At 42.6% G+C, this 26515-nt stretch overlaps 1 protein-coding gene across 1 annotated transcript; it reads right to left on the reverse strand.

The window, feature by feature from the left end:
* Nucleotides 1-419: 419 nt before the first annotated feature.
* On the reverse strand, nucleotides 420-26244 carry LOC140717288 (uncharacterized). Its single transcript, XM_073030723.1, has 8 exons — nucleotides 25929-26244; nucleotides 23629-23949; nucleotides 21509-21587; nucleotides 15822-15913; nucleotides 13325-13371; nucleotides 9625-9733; nucleotides 6458-6504; nucleotides 420-4409 (listed from the first exon to the last, which is right to left on the reverse strand). Exons 1-8 carry the CDS (start codon nucleotides 26167-26169, stop codon nucleotides 4155-4157), a joined length of 1191 nt encoding a protein of 396 aa, XP_072886824.1. The 5' UTR covers nucleotides 26170-26244; the 3' UTR covers nucleotides 420-4154.
* Between the last annotated feature and the right edge of the window lie 271 nt (nucleotides 26245-26515).

Consider the following 26515-nt stretch of genomic DNA (forward strand, 5'->3'; position numbering starts at 1 on the left):
TGTTTAAAGTAAATTCGTTGTCTGTGATATATCGCGGCATGCGATGTCACACCCGGTTTCGCCGTGTCTTATGGGAAAATACTGCTTTGGAGAAACGGGAAGGAGGGGGCTTATGTGTGCAGGATCAGCGCGAGAAAAGTTTTCTTTCTACACACTAGAAACATTAGTGAAGCAACACCGTAAGTTCATGAGATAATCGATATGTTGAATTAAAAATGTTAACGCTGATTCTGTTAAAAGTAATGATGGTTGATAAAGTTTATGTTTTTTGTTATTTAAAGAGTTGTGGATAGTTTGTGTTGAAGTGTATTTAAAGCAGTCGATGGCGTAGGTAGATTCTGACTGTATGTTGCACTTTAATGTAATATAGTTGTTGTAGTTTTACTTTTGCAAGTATTTATGATGTAAATGTGATGTCAAGAAGGAAACAAATACTGTATATATTTTGTATTGTTTTATCAACAATTTTCACCATACGTTAATGTGGAAGAGTGAACAGTAAACAGTTAATCTTACTGGGACCGCCTCATTGATTGGTTTATGCTTGGCGTTTAGTTCAGAGTTCTTTTACACCTGTGCGAGAACACTACAACTGTATAAAACTTTATCAATATTTGGAATAGTCTTGGTGTTCACACTATAGAAAGAATGTGGAGGCTTCAGAGATGGTGCAATAGAGGTTAACCATGGTTTGGCCTGGATTACAATGTAATAGCTATATGGAGAACTTGGACAAAGCTGGAGTGTCAGAGCCTGAGGGCTGAGCTATTAGAAGAGTGTAAAATTATGAAAGGCATAGACAGGGGAGATAGTCATAGCTCCCAGGGTAGAAGTATAAAATACCAAAGGACTTACATTTAATGTAAGCAGTAGCAACTTTAAAAGGGATGAGAGAGACATTTTTTAAATACACAGGGAGTATAAATAGTGCCTGGAATGGTTTACGATGGGATGTGGTGGAAGTAGATACAATAGCAACATTGAAAAGGTATTTAAACAGATGCATGGACAGGTAAGAACATGTGCAGGCAGATAGGATTAGTTAGACTGGAATAATGGTCAGCACAGTCCCTGTGTTATACCCTTATATGAACTATATTCAATATTTTTTGTTTCAGTGAAATGGCCTCTAAAGATGAAAAAGCAGATTTTCAGTCAGCCTCATACAGCAATCTCTCATTAAATAACAAACTCAAAATCAACAGAATCTTTCCAGGAAAACTTTGCTGTACTCAGTCCATTGTAAGTGTATCCTTCCTTTGGTGGGAAGAACCAGACCTGTACAAATGTCTTATCAGTGCTCAACACAATTGGAACATGATAATCACTCAGTTAAATTTTAAATACCTGAAAAAAATTATGATTGACATAGAACACAAACATAGAAATTTACTGCACATTACAGGCCCTTCGGCCCACAATGTTGTGCCGACCATGTAACCTACTCTAGAAACAGCCTAGAATTTCCCTAGCACATAGCCCTCTATTTTTCTAAGCTCCATGTACCTATCTAAGAGGCTTTGAAAAGACCCTATTGTATCCGCTTCCACCATCGTCGCCAGGAGTGCAGTCCATGCACCCACCACTCTCTGCGTCGAAAAACTTACCCCTCGGTATCTATTTCCAAGCACCTTAAAACTATGCCTCCTCATGTTAGCCATTTCAGCCCCGGGAAAAAGCCTCTGACTATCCACATGATCAACTCCCCTCATCATCTTCTACATCTCTTTATCAGGTCAACGCTCATCCTCCGTCACTCCAAGGAGAAGGCCAAGTTCACTCAAATTATCCTCATTTTGGCACACTCTCCAATCCAGGCAACATCTTTGTAGATCTCCTCTGCACTCTCTCTATTATATCCACATCCTTCCTGTAGTGAGGTGACCAGAACTGAACACAGCACAGTACTCCAAGTGGAGTCTGACCAAGGTCTTATATAGCTGTAACATTACCTCACCGCTCTTGAACTGAATCTCATGATTGATGAATGATGATACATCATATGCCTTCTAAACAACACTGTTAACTTGCACAGCAACATTGAGTGGCTTATCGACATGGACCCTAAGATCTCTCAGATCTTCCACATTGCCGAGATTCTTAACATTAATATTATATTCTGTCTTCAAATTGGACCTACCAAACTGAATCACTTCACACTTATCTGGGTTGGAGTCCAGCTGCTACTTCTCAGCCCAGATCTGCATCTTATCGATGTCCCACTGTAACACCTCAGACAACTCTCCATACTATCCACAACACCCCCAACCTCTGTGTCATCAGCAAACTTACTAGCCCACCCTTCATCCAGGTCACTTATAAAAATCACAAAGAGGAGAGGTGCCAGAACAAACACGAGGAAATCTGCAGATGCTGGAAATTCAAACAACACACACAAAATGCTGGTGGAACACAGCTGGCCTGGCAGCATCTATAAGGAGAAGCACTGTCGACGCTTCGGGCCGAGACCCTTCGTCAGGACTAACTGAAAGGAAAGATAGTAAGAGATTTGAAAGTAGTGGGGGGAGGGGGAAATGTGAAATGATAGAAGATCGGAGAAGGTGGGATGAAGCTAAGAGCTGGAAAGGTGATTGGCGAAAGTGATACAGAGCTGGAGAAGGGAAAGGCTCATGGGATTGGAGGCCTCGGGAGAAAGAAGGTGGGGGGAAAGCACCAGAGGGAGATGGAGAACAGGCAAACAACTAAATATGTCAGGGATGGGGTAAGAAGGGGAGGAGGGGCATTAACGGAAGTTAGAGAAGTCAATGTTCATGCCACCAGGTTGGAGGCTACCCAGCCGGTATATAAGGTGTTGTTCCTCCAACCTGTGTTTGGCTTCATTTTGACAGTAGAGGAGGCCATGGATAGACATATCAGAATGTGTCATGGAATTAAAATGTGTGGCCACTGGGAAATCCTGCTTTCTCTGGTGGACCGAGCGTAGGTGTTCAGCGAAATGGTCTCCCAGTCTGCATCGTGTCTCACCAATATATAAAATGCCACACCGGGAGCACCGGACACAGTATACCACACCACCCGACTCACAGGTGAAGTGTCGCCTCACCTGGAAGGACTGTCTGGGGCTCTGAATGATGGTGAGAGAGGAAGTGTAAGGGCAGGTGTAGCACTTGTTCCGTTTACAAGGATAAGTGCCAGGAGGGAGATCGGTGGGAAGGGATGGGGGGGACGAGTGGACAAGGGAGTCACGTAGGAAGAGATCCCTGCAGAAAGCAGAAAGAGGGGGGAGGGAAAAATGTGCTTGGTAGTAGGATCCCGTTGGAGGTGGCGGAAGTTATGGAGAATTATACGTTGGGGTCCCAGAACAGATCCCTACGGAACACCACTAGTCACCGCCCTCCATGCAGAATACGAACCATCTATAACCACCCTTTGCCTTCTGTGGGCAAGCCAATTCTGGATCCATAAAGCAAAGTCTCCTTGGATCCCATGCATCATTACTTTCTGAAGGAACCATGCATGGGGAACTTTATCAAATGCCTGACTGAAATCCATATAAACTACAACTACTGCTCTTCCTTCATCAATGTGTTTAGTCACATCCTCAAAATATTCAATCAGGCTTGTAAGGCATGACCTGCCCTTGACAAAGCCATGCTGACTATTCCTAATCATATTATGCCTCTCCAAATGTGCATAAATCCTGCCTCTCAGGATCTTATCCATCAAATTACCTAACATTGAGGTAAGACTCACAGGTCTATAATTTCCTGGGCTATCTCTACTCCCTTTCTTGAAAAGGTTTGTGGCAGATCAGAATAAGCTTGACAAAGTAATTATGTGCATAGATTATAGCAGAAGAGTTACACCTAGTGGCCACTTTATTCAGGATATCTCTCCACCTGCTCGTCAGAGTAAATACCAAATCAATTATGCGGCAGCAATTCGATGCAGGAAAGCATGTGTGTCGGCGTGTTGTGCATTGAGAGGTGTTCTTCTGCAACATCTGTTGTAATAAATGGTAATTTAACTTACTGTCAATTGAACCTCTTGTTCATATCTACATGCTTTTATGTATTGAGTTGTTACATGATTGACTGATCAGATATTTGCATTGACGAGTAGGTGTACAGGTGAAACGAATAAAGAATGTAACTCTTATGCCTCAATCTAGCCACATAATTACTTTGTCAAGCTTATTCCTCGTCCTGTGGAGTAGCAGGAGAGAAAGCTTTCCTTTTGGGCTTAGCACGATGGGTTTGAAATTTGATATCTGCATAGGTGACATTGTCCACATCAGTAACGGAGTGGACTGTTGTTGATTTCCTTTGATATTTCACACCTGCATACACAATTCCAGTTCCTTCTTTCGCTGACTGGGCAGCTCCCTGCTTCTTTCGAACATGGTGTAGATCTGTATAAACAACATTTTCTTCCAACCTGGCCATTTTCTGAAATAAAACAAAATGAATTCTGAAATCTACTTACTGACTGATGAATATGAAAGTTGAGGGTGTGAGAAGCTACAGGGAGAAGGCAGCATAATAGGTAAGTGGGAAAATAAATCAGCTGTGATTGAAAGACAGAGCAGTCTTGATGGGCCAAATGGACTAATTCTGATCCTATACCATATTGTCTATGGTCTTAATTTCCTGGATTGTTTTTTTTTATTAACTATACTATTTTCTGTTTAGTGTTGGCGCGTGGCCTAGTGGGCAAGGCATCAGACTAGTAACCTGAAGGTCACTGGTTCGAGCTTCAGCTGAGGCAACGTGTTTGTGTCCTTGAGCAAGACACTTAACAACACATTGCTCTGCGACGACACCAGTGCCAAGCTGCATGGGTCCTAGTGCCCTTCCCTTGGACAACATCGGTGGCGTGGAGAGGGGAAGGCCTGCAGCTTGGGCAACTGCCATTTTCCAATACAACCCTGCCCAGGCCTGCGCCCTGGAAAAAAACTTCCAAGGCGCAAATCCATGGTCTCATGAGACTGACGGATGCCTATAAATTTTATGTTTATATCCTGAGTTCTACTCTCATCCATAAGTGGAAACACCTTTATTCAATAAAACAGTTTGATACTCTTGCAGGCAACTATTAGATCATCCTCAGTTTTCTTTCCGTAAATAAACCATGATCCTTTCAATCAGTTTGTAGGACTTCATTTTCCAGAATGTTTGACAACAGCTTATGGCTCAGTGGATGTGATCCTTAGTGAGGACCCACTACTAACTGTGCAACAACAGCATGTTGCTTTATAACACCAACACACGAAGTTGGTAGTTTGTGTTTCAGAGGAGTTCATTGACAGAAGAGGTTGAAAATAAATTTGGGAATTATTTGGGCAAATTACAATACTTTTAGTGTTTATAGTCAGAATGGTTTGTTGTAGCAGGTTAATTGATCAGATGGGTGTAATTGGGTGGCTCGTGGGTCCAAAGGACCTGTTACTCTGCCATATTTCTAACGAACAAAAGTTAAGAGGACAGAATTGCAGGCGTTCATGGGGTTAAGTCCAGTGTGTGGGATTTGGCCAGCTGAAACTAATGCCATTGGTGGTGGGATTCAGAGACTGGAGGATGCACAAGAGGAACACACAGTTCTCTGACGGTACAGCTCTTGGAGGGGAAGTGATGCCCAGAAGGGAAAATGTACGGCAGAGCAGAATTCTTCAACAATCTCCACCCTGCAGTTACCACGCATGTTGAAAATTGTGGAAGGTATCACAAACAAAGACTGGTGATAACAGACCTAAGAGGTAATAGACTATTCATAGTGGTGTCAGGATTGAGGGGTAGAGTGAGAAAGTGGGTGGGTGGGGTCAGCACAGAACAAATATTCACTTATTTAGAGATACAACATGGTAATAGGCCATTCTAGCCCAAAAGGATGCACTACCCAATTAAACCCATGTGACCAACTTAACATACTAACATTTTTGGAATGTGGGAGGAAACCCACAAGGTCACTGGGAGAACATGCAAACTCTTTACAGACAGCAACTGGAGTGAACCAATTTGTTATCAAACCACTACATTACCGTACCACCCCTTATTTATTATTCTGAACAGACCTGCCTGAGTTGTTTCTGATTTCACTGCAGAGTTTGATACTCAGAGGGAATATCCAAAATGTAAACTGAATAGTCATTGAACCCAAAGAGAGATATACACAATTAGACACTCTATCTCTAATAGTAGAGAAAGGACCAATCTCAGTTTTCACCATTCAGTAGTGATAATCAAGCCTGTAGCCACTTTGCAGATTAGTCATGTAAAATATTATGGATAGAATTGAAGAAAATCAGAATGAGCAGAAGAGAAAGGAACAAATAATCAGAAAGGTATGCCAATAGGATTGAATGAGAGGAGTGTTCGGTGGTTTGTGTAAAATATTAATATTGGACTGGACTTGTGGGACAAATGATCTGTAAACTCCCATGTAACCCAAGTTTTAAACATTCTGAAGCATTCAGACTATTTATATTTCATATCCATACCTGGGTATCATTGTTGCCATTTCTGTGAGAAGTTTTGGGCTTCAATTCTGGAAAATACAACATTACTGCTCACAATTCTGCATCTGTTACGAACATAAACATTTATTTATTTATTTATTTATTTGTTGATACAGCACAGAGTCGACCCTTGCAGCCTTTGAGCTTCACCACCCCAGCAACCCCCGACAAACCAGATTAACCCGAACCTAATCACGGGACATTTCCATTGACCAATTAACCTACCTGGTACGTCTTTGGACAGTGAGAAAAAACTAGAGGACCCAGAGTGTATCCAGGCATCCCACAGGGAAGACACTCAGAGACTCCTTTCAGAAAGGCACTGGAATTGAACTGCAAACTCTGGAACACCCCGAGCTGTAATAGCTTCGTGTGAACCGCTACGTTACCATGGCCCCCATACTGACTCTCAGAACCATGGGAACCCAGGCTGCAACACAATAATGATTCTCCACACAGAACAAACCTCTGCTGTGGTTACTACACAGTTTTCAGAAAGGATCACGTTGTTTTATAACCCACCTAATAATAACACACAGATGATCATGATACTCACAGTTCTCTTCACTGGTTTACAAAGTCTATTTAAGAAGCAAGATGATTTCTTTACGGATTTATTTGGTGATACACCACAGAGTAAACCATTCCAGCCCTTCGAGACACGCTGACACAACAGCCCCGACAAGTCTGATTAAACTGAACCTAATCATGGGACAATTTACAATGACCAAGTAACCTAGGGACATTTAGTTAGGCACATGAATATGAAGCAAATGAAAGGATATTGGCTCTGTGTAAACAGAAAGGATAAGTTTTGTTGGCCATTTGATTATGATTTTAAATAGTTCAACACACCATTGCCGGCCAAAATAATGTTTAATGTTCTATTTGATTCTCCTTGCAATTTTTCTGCCCCACCACCCATCCAAACGACCCTGGGGTCAAAAGCTTTCTTCACAACACTGTCAACCTGCATAGCTACTTCGAGTGTCTTATCAATAGGGACCCCAAGATCTCTCAGATCCTCCACATTGCCGAGAGTCTTAACATCAATATTATATTCTGTCTTCAAATTGGACCTACCAAACTGAATCATTTTGCACTTATCTGGTTTGGAGTCCAGCTGCCACTTCTCTGCCCAGATCTGCATCCTATCGATGTCCCACTGTAACACCTCTGACATCCCTCCAGAATATCCACAACACCCCCAACCTTTGTGTCATCAGCAAACTTACTAACCCATCCTTCCACTTTTTCATCCAGGACATTTATAGAAATCACAAAGAAGAATAGTCCCAGAACAGATCCCTATGGAACACCACTAATCACCGTCCTCCATGCAGAATATGAACCATCTACAACCACCCTTTGCCTTCTGTGGGCAAGCCAATTCTGGATCCACAAAGCAAGGTCTCCTTGGATCCCATGTCTCATTACTTTCTGAAGGAACCATGCATAGAGAACCTTGTCAAATGCTTTACGGAAATCCATATATATTACATCCACTGCTCTACCTGCATCAGTGTGTTTTCTACATCCTCATAGAATTCAATCAGGCTCATAAGGTACAACCTGCCCTTGACAAAGCCTTGCTGATTATCCCAAATTGGATTATGTCTCTCCAAATGCTCATAAATCCTGCCTCTCAGGATCTTCTCCACCAACTTGCCTATCACTGAGGTCAGTCTCACTGGTCTATAATTTCCTGGGTTATCTCTACTCCCTTTCTGAATGAGGGATCAATATTTACAACCCTCTATTCGTCCGGTACTTCTCGCATCCCTCTTCATGATGCAAAGATCATCGCAAGGGGCTCAGCAATCTCTTCCCTTGCTTCCCACAGTAGCTTGGGGTATACCAGGTTTGGTGCCGGTGACTTATATAAGTTAATGCTTTTCAACAACTCCAGCACATCCCCTTTCTGAATGTCTATATGCTTAAGCATTTCAGTCCACTGAAAGTCATCCCCACAGTTGCCAAGGTCCTTTTCCCTGGGGAATACTGAGGCAAAGTAGTCATTAATTACCTCTGCTACTTCCTCTGACTCCAAGCACACCTTTCCACTATTGCACCTGATTGGTCCTTTTCTCATGTGGCTCATTCTCATGCTCTTCACATACTTGTAGAATGTGTTGGGATTTTCCTTGATCCTGCTCACCAAGGCCTTTTCATGACCCCTCCTGGCTCTCCCAATTCCATTCTTTAGCTCCTTCCTAGCAACCTTGTAATTTTCTAGAGCTCTAACAGTACCTAGTTTCTTGAAACTTCCGTAAGCTTTTCTTTTCTTCTTAACTAGATTTTCTACATACATTGTACACCATGGTTCTTTAACTCTACCATCCTTTCCCTGCCTCAATGGAACATACCTATGCAGAACTCCATGCAAATGTGACCTGAACATTTGCCACATTTCTATTGTGCATTTCTCTGAGAACATCTGTTCCCATGTTCCTGCCGAATAGCATCATATTTCCCCTTATCCCCAATTAAATGTTTTCCCAAATTGTCTGCTCCTATACCTCTCCAGCGCTATTGTGAAGGAGATAGAGTTGTGGGCACTGTCTCCAAAATGCTCTCCCAGTGAGAGATTTGACATCTGACCAGGTTCATTTCCCAATACCAGATCAAGTATAGCCTCTCCTCTAGTTGGCTTATCTCCATATTGCATCAGGAAACCTTCCTGAACACATCTTACAAACTCCACCTCATCAAAACCCCTTGCAATAAGGAGATGCCAATCAATATTAGGAAAGCTAAAATTTCTCATCACAGCCATACTATCATTATTAGGAAAGACAGAAAACATACAGCAAATACAGGCCCTTTGGCCCATTATGTTGTGCCGAACATGTACTTCTTTAGAAATTATCTAGGATAATGGATTACCCATAGCCCTCTATTTTCCTAATCTCCATGTACCTATCCAGGAGTCTCTTAAAAGCTCCTATCATATCCGCCTCCACCTCCTTTGCTGGCAGCCCATTCCATGCATTCACTCCTCTCTGCATAAAAACTCTGCTATCTCTACTCCCTTTCTTGAAAAGGTTTGTGGAAGAAGCGATGGGTTTGAAATTTGTTATCTGTGTAGGTGATGTTGTGCACATCAGTAACGGAGTGGACTGTTGTTGATTTCCTTTTATATTTCACACCTGCATACACAATTCCAGTTTCATTTTTCACTGACTGGGCAGCTGCCTGCTTCTTTCGAACATGATGTAGATCTGTACAAACAACATGTTCTTCCAACGTGGCCATTTCCTGAAATAAAAAAAGTAAATTCTGAAATCTACTTTATGACTGATGAATATGAAAGTTGAGGGTGTGAAAAGCTACAGGGAGAAGATAGCATAATAGGTGAGTGGGAAAATAAATCAGCTGTGATTGAAGGATGGAGCAGTGTTGATGGGCCAAATGGACTAATTCTGAACCTATACCATATGGTGTATGGTCTTAATTTCCTGGATTGTTTCTTTATTATTTTATGTTTAAATCTGGAGTTCTACTCTCATCTGTTAGTGGAAACACCTTTATTCAATAAAACAATTTGATACTCTTGTAGGCAACTACCAGATCATCCTTAGTTTTCTTTCCATAAATAAACCCTGATCCTTTCAATCAGCTTTGTCAGGGATCACCCTAGTTGGAAAGGGGGCCAGAATAGACCCTATGGACTGTGCTGCTATTAAGAGAGAGAGGGAGGCGTCCAGTGCAATGATAGAGAGACAGAAACTGCTCAAAAGAATGATGTTATTGTTCCTCTGCCAATTGTTTACCTTTCTCTGAGGTCACTTGCCTGCTTGTAGAGTTCCTGCAGAAAGCGGTGGGCAGAGCATGTTGATGGACAGCTGGTGTCCAACATATGGAGATATAAAGCAGATCCACTGGGCCACAGGCAGACACAAAACGAGACACACACGTTGTCGGACACTGAACGAGATTTGTGCACCTACAGGAAGGTGGGTTTTTAGAGGACCATTTCTGGGAAATCGATCTGTGGCTCACAGTGTGAAAAGGTGCAACCAGTGGGGAATTATTGGTATGTCCACCTGGGTGATAATTCCACCACAGAAGAATAGTTGTACGTGCTATGGTCATAGTTGGTGACACAATGGGATTTCAGAAGACAGTGGGAAGATCAACGGAAACAGCTCACCTCTCACCTCACTCTCTGTCTCAAACGTTACTCAATGAACTACCTCGAATATATATATCATTGCTAACCTGGTTGATATGTTTGCATTTATAGTACTGTATTGTGTAGTTTACTAATAAACATTATTAGTTTATAGAAATACCAGACTCCAGAGTGTTTTCCATTTTTGCTGGGTCTTTAACTCGGTCACAATATACGTCACAAAATTGGGGGCTCGTCCGGGATTTACAAATAAATTGATTGGGGTAAATCCATTGCGATTTGGTTGTGTGTAAAACAGCATAAATGAATTTTGAGCTTAATAAGTTTATTGTGGCTCCAAACCCCGGAGGTGTTGGACGAGGCTAAGATGGATGTACTGATGGGAATAGCTCGTAAGCTAAAGAATAAAGTGACCACTCGCATGAAGAAGGCTTAGGTACAGCTGATAATAGCATATCATTATGTAGCTGAGGGGAAATTCAAAGAGGAGGCATTGGAGACGTTTGTTGAAGGTGAAGCATTTACTGAGGCTGATGTTCAGCTTCAGGCAAATAAAATAAAGTATGAACATGAGTTATGAGTAAAAAACCTGGAGGCTGAGGAAGCAGAAAGACAGAGAGAAGAAAGAGGAAAAGAGAGGCGGTTTGAGCTGGCAAAGACAAAAGCATTGCAGGAAGGGGGACAAGTGCGAGACCCAATCGGGACGGTTCAAGATTCTCAGGAAATAAAGGTGGTACCTCCATTTGAGGAAACCGACGTTGATAGGTATTTTCTACATTTTGAAAAGGTCACCATGAATCAGAATTGGCTGGAAGAGAAGTGGACTGTTTTGTTACAAAGTGTACTTAAGGGGAAGGCTCAGCGAGCCTATTCAGCATTGTCTACGGAAGACGCAAATGATTATGATGGATCGAAAGGGGCTACACGTAAGGCTTATGAGTTGGTTCCAGAGGTGTATCAACAAAAGTTCAGGGATTTAAGGAAGCATTGAAACCAAACGTTTGTGGAGTTTGCCCATGAGAAATGTGTGTACTTTGATTGGTGGTGTGCTTCGGAAGAGGTGGGTGAGGATGTTGGAAAACTGAGGGAGTTGATCTTAATTGAAGAATTTAAAAATTGTGTCCCTGACAACATAAAGATGTACCTGAATGAGAAAAAGGCTAAGACCCTGTCCAAATCTGATAAGTTAGCAGATGAGTATGCTTTCACTCACAAGGTAAAGTTTTTTACCGAGCAAGAGCTATCAGAAGGGTAGCAGGGATAACAGAGATAGCCCGCCGGCTAAGCCAAAATTAAGCAGGTGACTAGCAGAAAAGACAAGGAGGAAGAGAAGCAGTTGGGGGGAAAGTTCACCAGTTTAACATGTTTCCATTGTGGGAAGCCCAGACACATAGCATCTAGGTGTTTCCAGAAAAGAGAAAAGGGAAAAGAGAAAGAGAAAACCCCAACTGCCTGTGTCCAGCCGGGTAAAATGCTGTTGAGGAAGGAGGTGTCAGGCAGCTTTCAAGAAGGACGCAAGAGATTTATTTTGAATAAGTTGGTGTCTGTGAAGGAGGGGTCAACCCTGGTTCCAGTGAGAATCTGGAGAGACACTGGAGCTTTTCAGTCATTAATCTTAAGGAGTGTGTTGAAATTTGGTGCTGAGACAGAGACTGGTGAAGTTAATGTTCTCCAGGGTCTTGGAAAAGGGACTGAGATCGTCCCTTTGCATAAAATAATCCTGAAATGCAACTTGGTATCTGGACCAGTCACAATAAGGGTGCAATCTAAACTACCAATAGACAATGTTGATGTCTTACTCGGGAATGACCTTGCAGGTGGAGACGTGTCTCCATCAGATCTCCAGCTAGCTAGTAAGCCTGTGGCTGCTTATGCCCTGCCCATGAGTTCCTAAGTTTGTCCTGGAGGTGCAGTAACAAGAAGCATGTCAAAAAAGGCTGCTGACACTAGTATTGATTTCTGTGAGACTTTCTTACTATCCCTGTATCAGCAGGACTTAGAGGATAGTAAGGCCGAAGTGAGTAAGGAGGGTGGAAAAGACTTGGCATTATCAAGGGAAGAATTTGGAGAGGAGCAAAATAAAGATCGGAAATTGTGACTTTCAAAGTGACAGCTCTCTCTGAGGAAGAAATTCAGAATGAGGCAGTGGGATATTACATTAAAGATGGGGTGTTAATGAGGAAGTGGAGACCTGCTACAGTGCCTGCAGATGAAGATTGAGCAATTGTACATCAGGTAGTGGTTCCAAAGATTTACAGGGCTGAAATTTTAAACTTGGCACACAAGATGCCTTTAGGGGGACATTTTGGAATAAAGGAAACAGTACACAGGATTATGAAGGAATTTTATTTTCTTAATATGTGAAAAGATATTGTCAACTACTGCAGAGGATGCCACATGTGCAAGGTGGTAGGAAAACCTAACCAGGCCATCCCAGAATTGTTTCTGATTTCACTGCAGAGAAACAATGCAGAATTGTTTCTCACTTCACTGCAGAGTTTGATAGAATTAAAGAAAATCAGAATGAGCAGAAGAGAAAGGAACAAATAACCAAAGGGTATGCCAATAGAATTGAATGAGAGGACTGTTTGGAGGTTTGTGTAAAATATTAATACTGGACTGGACTGGTGGGATGAATGATCTGTAAACTCCCATGTAACCCAAGTTTTAAACAATCTGAAGCATTCAAAAAAATGTATACTTCATATCCTTACCTGGGTATCCTCGTTGCCTTTTCTCTGAGAAGTTTTGGGCTTTGATTCTGAAAAATACAACATTACTGCTCACAATTCTGCATCTGTTATGGACATAAACATCTATTTATTTATCTATTTATTTATTTATTTATTTATTTGTTTGTTTATTTATTTATTTATTGATACAGCACAGAGTCGACCCTTGAAGCCTTTGAGCTTCACCACCCCAGCAACCCCCGACAAACCAGATTAACCCGAACCAAATCACAGGACAATTCCATTGACCAATTAACCTACCTGCTACGTCTTTGGACAGTGAGAAGAAACTGGAGGACCCGGAGTGTATCCATGCATCCCACAGGGAGGACATACATTGAGTGCTTTCTGAACGGCACTGGAATTGAACTGCAAACTCAGGATCTCCCCGAGCTGTAATAGCTTTGTGCGAACCGTTATGTTACCATGGCCCCCATACTGAATCTCAGAACCACAGGAACCCAGGCTGCAACACAATAATGATTCTCCATACAGAGCAAACCTCTGCTCTGGTTACTACACAATATTCAGAAAGGATCATGTTGTTTTATACCCCACCTGATAATAACTCACAGATGATCATGATACTCACAGTTCTCTTCACTGGTTTACAAAGTCTATTTAAGAGACAAGATGATTTCTTTATGGATTTATTTGGTGATACACCACAGAGTAAGCCATTCAAGCCCTTCGAGACATGCCGATACAGCAGCCCCGACAAGTCTGATTAACCTGAACCTAATCGTGGGACAATTTACAATGACCAAATAACATACCGGGTGTGTCTTTGGACTGTGGGAGGAAACTGGAGCACCCAAGAAATACCCACACATTCAATGTGGAGGACGTAGAAACTCTTTACAGAATTTCACCGGAATTGACCTCTGAGCTCCAACATGTCCTTCGGAGTAATCATGTCACACTACCCTCTATGCTACGGATGGGGCCCATCTCAGGGTCATCTCAATAAAGCAGATCACTGACTTAATCTACAGCAACATTTTCCAATCAAAGCAGGGAAATTTTTCTAGTGATATGCAGTGAGTTATAGATTGGTAGATGATACACTTGATCTTTTTTTGAAGAATTACACAAGAGTACAATTTGACACATACATTGCCTAAATAATTGCTTTTAATTGGCGGTTGTACTGAGGAACAGCTTTGTCATGGTCCGGATCAGTTCCCCTTTAAATTTAGTTAGGTTGCGTTATGATCCAGACCATTGACTCTTTGTTCCCTTCTAATTCCGTTTCACGTGTCCTTTGAGCTTGGCAATTAAGGTGATCTACTCTCGACCCAAACTGGCAGCTTATAAGCCCCTGGCTTTCGCCGTTCGGGGCAAGGGTGTTAAGGAGCCTTAGCAAGTCACCGTCACTATAACAAGCCCACATCGGATTACCAGCAATTCGCCTTCCTTCGTCAGAGTGGGTCCGGGCAAGGTCAATCTGCCAGGGGTGAGTTGAAGGCAGATTCCTGACTCAACGTTCATGCCCATTGTCCGTGTCTACCCCTTGAAGAGTCCCAGCTCGGTGCCTGAGTGGAAGGTGGAGTCCTGGCTCAATGTTCATGCCCATTGTCCGTGTCTACCCCTCGAAGAGTGCCGGCTCGGTGCCTGAGTTGAAGGCGGAGTTCCGGCTCGATGTTCATGCCCTGTGTCTGCGTCTATTCCCCGAAGAAGAGTCCCAGCTCAATGCCTGATCTGAGGGAGGGGTCCTGGCTCAAGGTTCCTTGTCCTGTGCTTTGGTGTCCATGTTTCCGGCTGTGGCGATCCATGGTGTCCACATTTCTGGCTGCGGTGAATCAAGGTCCTAGTCTCCTAGACCAGGGGTCCACGATGATCCAGGTTCCCTACTCCCGGCTGCAGCGATCTATGGTGTCCACGTTTCTGGCTGCGGCGATCCATGGTATCCATGTTTTCTGGCTGCGGTGAATCAAGGTCCTAGTCTCCAAGTCCAAGGGCCGTGGCTGTCCATGTTCCCAGTTTTCAAGTCCCTAGTCCCCTAGTCCAAGGTTTGTGTTCCTCTTTGTCCTCCTTGATTTCCCGATTTTCTGTGCAGCGAGTAATAAATGCTATTTTATTGAACCTAAGAAAGATGTGTTTGTGTCCTGAGTGTGGGTCCTCTCCCAGCACCCTTGTCCCTACCCCATGACAAGCTTATTGAATACTCTTTCAAATACAGCAGATAATTCCCCAAAACTGAGTAGTACAGGTGAGACCATATGAATCTTTCTTCCACCCAACCTCTTGGTTCTCTGCCATTACACAGTTGACATGAGATTCCATCACCTGATGTTTCAGGAATAATGGAGTCACCAGGTTACAGTGGAAACAACACCATTCATTCCTGTGTTTTAAACCAACACATTGGCACTCTAATCCTGGCTTTTTGTTGACTGCAAACAAATCAAGTTCCTTAAGATTCAGCAGCTAGCTATTATATTCATCATGAAATAATTAAAGGAAAAAAGAAACCTACCCCTGTTTTTTTTCTTAAGGCGGCAATGTAGACAAACTGTAAGTAATATGAGAAGAATCCCAATGACACTGGGCACAATTATGTAAATGATCCTGTGGTAAAGAATAGGAAAGGGTCAGTCCTGAGTCATTACTTATTCTTGGCTATTTGTGAACTCTGACATTTACACAGCATTTTTCATGAGCTCAGGATGTCCGCAGCTCAGAAAATGAACATTAGACCCTGTTGACAGTGTGGGAACTTGATAAAGCCAATCTGCTCAAAGCAAAGTCTCCAAATAGAAATGTGATCATGGCCAATGATAGTGATGTTGGTTGAAGAGTAACTATTGTCCAGGCCACCTGGGAACCCTCCCATGTTCTTTTTAAACATTTCATCAGAACTGTTGCATTGGAAGATTGATTGGTGGCTTCTTCTCTGACAGACAGCATTGCTGACCAGGTAGCCATATCGATTCTTTGAAAGGCCTCCATGGTTTTCTTTGTTTCATGGCTGTCTGGACTCTTGTTTGGTTTGGATGAGTCAGGCTGAGGGGCTTGTTTTTCTAATATATAACAATGACTTTATAACTCAGAACATGAGCTTCAACTGCATAACTTAAATTATTTAATATCTTGGGTAAGAAAATTATCTTTTTTTAATCAAGACATGACTGCACAGGTACGTAGACATCAGCGAGTTAGACCAGCGGGAAGGAGGGAGGTTTTTTTTCAGCGGTTTGATCAAGGCACGACTGCAGGTGCATGGGTGCCAGCAAGTTAGACCGGTGGGAAGAATTTAAAAAGAAGACACATTTATAGAGCGGGCGCCAGAGGAGCGGGTGGTGTAGAGGGAGTCAGAGTAGGAGGGCTTTGGCTCAATGGGGCATCGGAAATAGTGGGTTGAGAGGATGTAAGTTACTTGTGAAGAATAGGAATAGGAGGTATGACTGTGATGTCAGTGTTCTGTACTGGGTGTAAGATGTGGAATACTCCCAGCCTCCCGGATGGCCACATCTGCACCAGGTGCATCAAGCTACAGCTCCTTAGGGACCAGATTAGGAAACTGGAGATGCAGCTTAATGAACTTTGCCTGGTCAGGGAAAGTGAGGAGGTGATAAAGAAGAGCTATAGGCAAGTAGACACACCGGGGCCTCAGGAGACAGATAAGTGGGTAACAGTCAGGAGAGGGAAGGGCAAGAGTCAGATACTAGAGAGTACCCCTATGGCTGTCCCCCTTAACAATAAGTACTCCTGTTTGAGTACTGTTGCGGGAGCAACAGTGGCTGCACCACTGGCACAGAAACTGGCCCTGTGACTCAGAAGGGTTGGCAAAGGAAGAGGATGGCATCAGTGATAAGGGACTCTACAGTTAGGAGAGCAGATAGGCGATTCTGTGGAGGCAGGAAAGAAACACAGATGGTAGTTTGCCTCCCAGGTGCCAGGGTCTGGGATGTTTCTGATCACGTCCATGATATCCTGAAGTGGGAAGCTGAACAGCCAGAGGTTGTAGTACATATTGGTACCAAAGACATAGGTAGGAAAAGGGAGGAGGTACTGAAAACAGACTATAGAGACGTAGGAAAGAAACTGAGAAGCAGGACCTCAAAGGTAGTCATCTCAGGATTACTGCCTGTGTCATGTGACAGTGGGTGTAGGAATAGAGTGAGGTGGAGGATAAATGCGTGGCTGAGTGATTGGAGCAGAAGGCAGGGATTCAGATTTCTGGATCATTGGGACCTCTTTTCAGGCAGGCGTGACCTGTACAAAAAGGACGAGCTGCACTTGAATGTGAGGGGGACCAACATCCTGGAAGGGAGGTTTGCTGGGGCTGTTTGGGAGAGTTTAAACTAGAATTGCTGGGGGTGGGAACCAAATTGAAGAGAACGAGGAAAGGGAGGTTGGCTCACAAATAGAAAAAGCTTGTAGGCAGTTTGAAAGGGAGGATAAGCAGGTGATAGAGAAGGGACTCACTCAGACTGATGGTTTGAGATGTGTCTATTTTAATACAAGGAGTATTATGAACAAAGAGGATGAGCTTAGAGCATGCATCAGTACTTGGAGATATGATATTCTGGCCATTACAGAGAATTGGAAGGCTCAGGGGCAGGAATGGTTACTTAGAGTGCCAGGCTTTAGATATTTCAGAAAGGACAGGGAGGGAGGCAAAAGAGTTGGGAGTGTGGCACTGCTGATTAGAGATAGTGTCACGGCTGCAGAAAAGTAAGAAGTCAAGAATGGATTGTCTACTGAGTTGCTGTGGGTGGAAGTTAGAAACAGGAAGGGGACAACAACTGTATTGGGTGTTTTTTATAGACCACTCAGTAGTAACAGGGACATTGAGGAGTGGATAGGGAGTCAGATTCTGGAACGGTGTAGTATAACATGGTGCCATGGTGGGAGATTTAAATTTTCTAAATATTGATCGGCATCTTCCTGGAGCGAGCATTTTAGATGCGGTGAAGTTTGTTACGTGTGTTCAGGAAGGTTGTCTGGCACAATATGCAGATAAGTCCACAACGGGAGAGGCTGCAGTTGATCTGGCATTGGGAAATGAAACTGAGTCAGGTGTCAGATCTCTCAGAGGGAGAGCATTTTGGAGATAGTGATCATAATTCTATCTCCTTTTCCATAGCATTGGAGAGGGATAGGAACAGACAAGTTAGGAATGTCAAACACGAGGAAATCTGAAGATGCTGGAAATTCAAGCAACACACAAAATGCTGGTGGAACGCAGCAGGCCAAGCAGCATCTATAGGGAGAAGCGCTGTTGACGTTTCAGGCCGAGACCCTTCATCAGGACTAACTGAAAGGAAAGATAGTAAGAAATTTGAAGGTAGGAGGCGGAAGGGAAAATGTGAAATGATAGGAGAAGACCGGAGGGGGTGGGGGTGAAGCTGAGAACCAGACAGGTGATTGGCAAAAGGGATACAGAGCTAGAGAAGGGAAAGGATCATGGGATGGGAGGCCTACAGAGAAAGAAAGGGGGAAGGGGAGCACCAGAGGGAGATGGAGAACAGGCAGAGTGATGGGCAGAGAGAGAAAAAAAACTAAATATGTCAGGGATGGAGTAAGAAGGGGAGGGGTATTAATGGAAGTTAGAGAAGTCAATGTTCATGCCATCAGGATGGAGGCTACCCAGCCGGTATATAAGGTGTTGTTCCTCCAACCTGAGTGTGGCTTCATCTTGACAGTAGAGGAGGCCATGGATAGGCATATCAGAATGGGAATGGGACGTGGAATTAAAATGTGTGGCCACTGGGAGATCCTGCTTTCTCTGGCGGACAGAGCGTAGGTGTTCAGCGAAACGGTCTCCCAGTCTGTTAGGAATGTGTTTAATTGGAGAAAGGGGAAATATGAAGCCATCAGGCTGGAACTTGGAAGCATAAATTGGGAGCAGATGTTCTCAGGGAAATGTACAGCAGAAATGTGGCAAATGTTCAGGGGATATTTGTGTGACATTCTGCACAGGTATGTTCCAATGAGACAGGGAAAGGATGGTAGGGTACAGGAACTGTGGTGTACAAAGGCAGTTGAAAATCTAGCCAAGAAGAAAAGAAAAGCTTACAAATGGTTCAAAAACCTAGGTAGTGATAGAGATCTAGAAAATTATAAGGTTAGCAGGAAGGAGCTTAAGAATGAACTTAAGAGAGTCAGAAGGGGCCATGAGAATGTGTTGGTGAGCAGGATTAAGGAAAACCCCAAGGCATTCTACAAGTATCTGAAGAGCAAGAGGATAAGACATGAGAGAATTGGACCAATCAAGTGTGACAGTGGAAATGTGTGTATGAAACCAGAGAAGGTAGCAGTGTTAATTAATGAATAATTTGTTTCAGTATTTACTACGGAAAAGGACTTGGCGATTGTAGGAATGACTTACAGAGGACTGAAAAGCTTAAGCATATAGACATTAAGGATGAGAATGTGCTGGAACTTTTGAAAAGCACCAAGTTGGATAAGCCACCGGGACTGGACAAGATATAACCCAGGCTACTGTGGGAAGTGAGGGAGGACATTGCTGAGCCTCTGGCAATGATCTTTGCATCATCAATGGGAACAGGAAATGTTCCAGAGGATTGGAGAGTTGCAGATGTTATTCCCCTATTCAAGAAAGGAAATAGAGATAGCCCAGGAAATTATAGACCAGCGAGTCTTACTTCAGTGGTTGGTAAATTAATGGAGAAGATCCTGAGAGTCAAGATTTATGATCACTTGGATAGGCGTAATATGATTAGGAATAGTCAGCATGGCTTTGTCAAAGGCAGGCTGTGCCTTACGAGCCTAATTGAATTTTTTGAGGATATGACTAAGCACATTGATGAAGTCAGAGCAGTAGATGTAGTGTATATGGATTTCAGTAATGCATTTGATTAGGTTCCCCATGCAAGGCTTATTGAGAAAGCAAGGAGGCACGGGGTCCAAGGGGACATTGCTTTGTGGATCCAAAAATGGCTTGCACACGGAAGGCAAAGAGTGGTTGTAGATGGGTCATATTCTGCACGGAGGCTGGTGACCAGTAGTGTGCCTCAGGGATCTGTTCTGGGACCCCTTCTGTGCATGATTTTTTTAAATGACCTGAATGAGGAAGTGAAGAGATGGATTAGTAATTTGTTGATGACACAAAGTTTGGGGGTGTTGTGGATACTGCGGAGGGCTGTCAGAGGTTACAGCGGGACATTGATAGGATGCAAAACTGGGCTGAGAAGTGGAAGACAGAGTTCAACCCAGGTAAGTGTGAGGTGGTTCATTTTGGTAGGTCAAATATAAAAGCAGAATATTGTATTAATGTAAGACTCTTGGCAGTTGGAGGACCAGAGGGATCTTAGTGTCCAAGTCCATAAGACACTCAAAGTTGCTGCACAGATTGACTCTGTGGTTAAGAAGGCATACGATGTATTAGCCTTCATCAATCATGGGATTGAGTTCAAGAGCTGAGAGATAACGTTACAGCTACATAGGACACTGGTTAGACACCATTTGGAGTACTGTGCTCAGTTCTGGTCACCTCTCTACAGGAAGGACGTGGAAACTATAGAAAAGGTTCACAGGAGATTTACAAGGATAGTACCTGGATTGGCGAGCATGTCTTATGAGAATAGGTTGAGTGAACTCAGCCTTTTCTCCTTGCAGCAGTGTAAGATTTGAGGTGACCTGATAGAGGTGTATAAGATGATGAAAGGCATTGATCGTGTAGATAGTCAGAGGCTTTTTCCCAGGCTTGAAATGACTAACACAAGAAAAAAACAGTTTTAAAGAGCTTGGAAGTAGGAATAGAGGAGATGTCAGGGATTTTTTAGGCAGAGAGTGGTGAGTGCATGGAATGGGCTGCTGGCGATGGTGGTGGAGGCGGATACAATATGGTCCTTTAAAAGACTCCTGGATACAGACATGAAGCTTAGAAAAATAGAGGGCTATGGTTAACACCAGGTTATTTCTAAACTAAGGACACTTTTGGCACAGCTTTGTGGGTCAAAGGGCCTCTATTTGTTGTAGGATTTTCTCTGTTTTCTGTGTTCTATCTTTGTTCTCAGGCTTGACACCTGTACAAGAAAACCAGGAATACAATGATTTCCAATACATTATTTCATTGCAGTTAACCATGTCAAATGTGTTTAACGCCAGTTAAAGGCAAACAAATTTCTCTCCCAACTAGCTCTATTTGGAAGGAGTAGCAGTGAAATCACCCATAGAGAGAAACTTATACTTTACATTTTATTTGATGAAGATTCTTCCCCTTTTGCAGTTGTCATGGTCTCTGTCACAGTATTTTCACAGAAATCAATTGGCTCTGTTATAAGAAAATAAAATCCAATTTTATCTGCTTTGTTTTGCAAAAGCAAGAGAGCACAAATGTTAGACCAATAGGTACTTGATCATGGTGGTTCAATGCTTGCAAACAGTGGTGGGAATTGGACCCCGATCACTGATCGCTGGCAGAGTAATAATGTTACGCTAATTGTGCACCCAATTACATTTATATTTGGATTCTTTCCCATATTCAGGCACCAGAGGTGTGAAGATACTGCTGGGGAAGTGGAAGGACTTGGAATGAGGGAACTGTAATCCTATTTAAGCATGTGTAATCATAAGGGAAAGGTCCACCATCAAGCATGACTTTCAAAAGAAATTTGTGAATCTATTAAATCCCAGGAAGTGTGTCATGTTCAGTAAAAGCAGCAAAGTTGAGTATTAGAAGTAGCATAGAATTCAAAATAAAACAATTGATTTAAACATTGAAAATATAGAACATGAGCAAATTTGCTGGGGATATATATGTAAAGCCTTGGTTCATATTTTTTACTGTTATCTGTTTGTATTTCATTTTCTGCTGTTCTGTGGGAGCTGCTTCTTTTCAGCTTATATTTAGGTTATTGTTGAAGATAAGAGATGAGGTGAAACCTGTGCCATCCAATTAGGATGGTCGCGCTGAAAGGGAGGTTTATCTGGTGAGGGACACTAAGGTTGGGCTTGGGGCTTTTTTTGTTCGAGAGGAGATGAGGAGGGAAGACGCTGGGGAGAACCGGTCGTAGCGTACGATCCGGTGGGAGACTGTTTGAGATGGATTGCGAGCGACATTTGGAAGGTGGTGTGAGCTTTCACGTTGACCGAGGGCCCAGCGCGTGAGTGAAGGTGAAGTACAAGATGAGCTCCAACTTGTGCACATCTGACTGTTTAATTAGAATGGGCCCTTTTCTTTTTGTTATTCTTCACTAACCCTTTAGTTAAGATTCATAAACATAATTCCTTTAATTGTATGCAGTGTACTGTTTGTTATTTTGTGGCATTAATTTGTAACAGGGTAGTAAATGACACAGCATCCACACAAACCGGAGTTTGGGGTGGGATCGAGTGCGCCAGAATCTCATGAGTTTGCCGGGGCCGGAGGTTGTCTTTCCAAGATCTATGCAGCCAAGGAAACCAGGGTGTTTCATATATACCTCCCTGAAAACTTCAGTTGGTATGTGAGAGAAGATTAATTAAAAGAAATAGAGGATATCTAACAGACTGAAATGGAGGAATTTATAATGTGCACAAAAAACACAAGACCAATTCAATACACTGATTTTTTTTTCTATTGTGCTTCTTCACCACATTTCCTTATACCAATGTCAGGCCAATTGCTCTACAGTTTCCTCTTTTCTCTCTACTTCCTTTTTAAAAAGGAATGGTTAGCCTCTCTCCAATTCAATGGAATTAAAAATGCCCAGCAGTGCATCTATTATTTTTTTTGTGCCAATTCCTCACGTTCTCTGGGATGTAGAGTATCACAACCTGAAGATTTATTGGTTTTCAATCACATCAGTTTTCCAATCACCATTCTGATATTATTGGTGAACACTGACTTTCTACCTTTCAATATACCCTCCGATCACCATTTGTCTTCTTTTTGACAAAGTTTGTTTGTACATTTTTGATGGTGTGTGGTTTTTATTGATTCTGTTTTATTTATTTGTATCTATTCTGAATGCCTGCAAGAAAATGGATCTCAGGGTAGTATGTGGTGACAAATATGTACTTTGATAATAAATTTACTTCAAACTTTGAAGTAGTTTATCTCGGAAGGACTATCTTAATAAATGGCCAGAAATATTGCCAGATGCGACATATTCACACCCAGCACGTGAGAGCAGATCAGAGACAGGAGACCCTATGCTGAGAAACTCACGTTTGAACTGCTGTACCAAAAGGCTTTTCATTCTCTGAAAGGTGGTGACAACATACACTCTATGCTCTTGAGTGAAGTTCCAACAACACAATATCCAGTACACATCAGTCATTCAGTTGTACTCCATCGACCATCATAAAGAATCAAACCCTGCACCACTTACCCGTGCTGTTGACTTCAATCACATTTCTGCAGGTGCTGACACTGTTGGAGATGGACACACTGACCATGTCACTGGATATTTCTCCTTGTCTATTTGATGCTTTGCAATAATACAGATAGTTTATGTATTTTAAGGATTGACAATGTAGATCCAGTATATTGGTATCAGAGATCTTTGAATCCACAGATGCGTTCTTTTCATACCATGAGTACTGAATGGGAAGGGATCCATGGACAGACTCACAGGACACTGATATGGAGTCCCCACAACTTGAGCCACTTGTTGGTGGTGACAATTGAAGGAAAGGAACAGACGGGGGTTCTGTGGAAAAGAATCAGTGAACATCTGAAAATCAAACACACTAAAGATTGCAGCAGTTTTGAATCTCAACCAGGAGCAACCCGTTTGGAATCTCAGCAGCTCATTTACCTCTCTGTGTCTCTGCATCCTCGCATCTGCCTGAACTACCATGTCTGCAGGACTCCAGATCAGGACAGCAGTGATGACACTGAGTATGTGTTAGTGTGAAAATCAGAGTTACAATCTCTCTCAGCATCAAGGAGACAGTCCAGTGTCACCTAACTGTTTGACGTTGGAATAGCAACATTTGTGTGTGTCCTGGAAAACTCCCCATCATGTAAAAGTAGGATATTGTCAGATAGGTACAAAATGAATGGTGACTTTTGGGACAGAGTATAATTGTTATTGGTTTCAGTGACTGAAAGCAGCAAGGGGACCCATGAGTATTGATATCGATATGAAGCCAATAAGAAATCATATGTGACTGGAGAACTAGAAAGACCATAGGCCATAAGACCAAAAGATATAGGAGCTGAATTAGGCCATTCTGTCCATTGGGTCTGCTCCACCATTCAATCATGGCTGCTTTATTATCCATCTTTATCTGTTCTCCAGCCTTCTCTTTGTAACCTTTGATGCCCTTAAGAATCACCCTCTGCTTTAAAAATACCCAATGATTTGGCCTCCACAGCTAGCTGTGGCAATGCATTTCACAGATTCACCAGCTTTTACATAAAGAAATTTCCTCTCATCTCTCTGTTCAAGGACATCCTTCGATTCTGTGTGCCCTCTAGTCCTAGATGCTCGCACTGTAGGAAAACTCCTCTCCACATTCATTGGGCTTTGCAATGCCGATAGCTTTCCATGAGATCCTCCCTCATTCTTCTAAACACCAACGAGTACAGGCCCAATGCCTTCAAATACTCCTGATACATTAGGGAAGATTGACTTCGACTGGAATTTAATTTACAGTTTTGTTACACTGTCCAAAGACCTACCAGTTGGTAGGTTAATTGATCACTGTAAATTGTCTCATGATGAGGCTAGGGCTAAATCTGGGGATTGCTGGGTGGCAATGCTTGAAGGGCATAATCCACGGTATATCTCAATCAATCAATCAATAAAACATAGTTACCTGGATTGGAGTGTATTAGCCATGGACAGAAGTAGGAAAAGCTTTTTTTTGCTGGAGTATAGGAGGCTGAGGGGATTTTTACACTGAGGGTGGTGACTGTATGGAACATATAGTCAGACCGACTGGTGGAAAGGGATATTATCACAATATTTAAGAGGTTTTTGTACAAGGACATGAAAAGGGAGGGAGTGAAGGAATATGGACCAATGCAATACAACAGAATCATGGCCAGTGAACCAAAGAGTCTATTCTTGTGCTGAACTGTGTCCCATGTTCTCTCTAATTCCATTGCTCTATTTCTCACCAGGACTGGGCTGGTATAGAGGCTGGCTGCTGGGAAGTAGATGGTCAGTAGGTGCTGGGGAATGGATTCCTGGAGCAGATTGACAGAGACAAAGAGAGTCAACATGTGGTAGAGGGGGAAGTGACTGATCTATGAAGCAGGGATGGGTAGTGGGAAAGCCTGCTGTGGGAGAACTGAATGCAGTCTGGATAGCTCTGGAACTGATTCCATGTTTATGAATTTCCAGGTATTTACACTATGAGAAACACTTGTTTCTCTTCGACCTATTAACATCAGATTATTAGTTTAAGTCTGAATCTCTGACAGGGTGAAACTTCATACAGATCAGAGGCAGGGAAATGCACTGAGCCTCCCACTAGCAATCGGTGTCCCATCAGTGGATCAGACCCCGCACTGAATGAGATCATCATGAGAGGGATTTCCCCATTCCTAGCCCACAACCCACAGGACTCTGCCTCACTGTGGAGCATCCGGATATCCATGCTGCCCTAACTCCGAGCAGGGAGAACATGAATCAGACATTTCAGTGGAGACATCAAGAACAATATACGAGAAACCTACCGTTAGAAATTTCTACAAAAATGTCAAAGGTTGGATGATTGCCAGATGATGTAATTCCGCATCTGTAATTTCCTCTATCTTGATAGACAAGATTCTCCATAGTAACAGTAAATATTCCCTGGGATGTGTTATCTCTGATTGTCATTCTTCCATGAAGCTCATTTTCCCCATTTGCATTCACAGACATTGTCTGTTTGCGATCCCACGTTGGGTACCAGTACTTTGTGTGTGAACGGTACATTGGTGCATAGTGACAATCGATTGTGATCGCTCTTCCCACAACTCCTCTTACTTTATCTTCTGCCCATAAAGCACCTGAAACTGAGAGAGAAATTCTTCAGAAAATGGACAGGTAAAATGAAATTTACACAAGTAGATTCAAGATTCAAGATTGTTTAATCTTATTTCCTGTACACAAGTGTAAAGGAGAACAAAATCATTATTACTCTGGATCCGATGAAGAACAAAAAAAAAACACTACATAAATAATAGACTAAATCAAAGGATGTTTTATTTAAAGCTGTCGCTGTGTTCTAAGGAATCTGCTACACTAACGATTGGTATAATTGAATTCCTCATAGACTGAG

This window comes from Hemitrygon akajei, chromosome 27 (assembly GCF_048418815.1).
Source record: "Hemitrygon akajei chromosome 27, sHemAka1.3, whole genome shotgun sequence".
NCBI lineage: Eukaryota > Metazoa > Chordata > Chondrichthyes > Myliobatiformes > Dasyatidae > Hemitrygon > Hemitrygon akajei.

Coding starts and splice junctions, on each gene's coding strand:
- LOC140717288 (XM_073030723.1), bottom strand. CDS start 26,169: ATGTACCGTTCACACACAAAGTACTGGTACCCAACGTGGGATCGCAAA. Junction 21,588..23,628: donor GATTGAAGTCAACAGCACGG/GTAAGTGGTGCA, acceptor TTCTTATAACAG/AGCCAATTGATTTCTGTGAA. Junction 15,914..21,508: donor GAATCTTCATCAAATAAAAT/GTAAAGTATAAG, acceptor TCTTTACCACAG/GATCATTTACATAATTGTGC.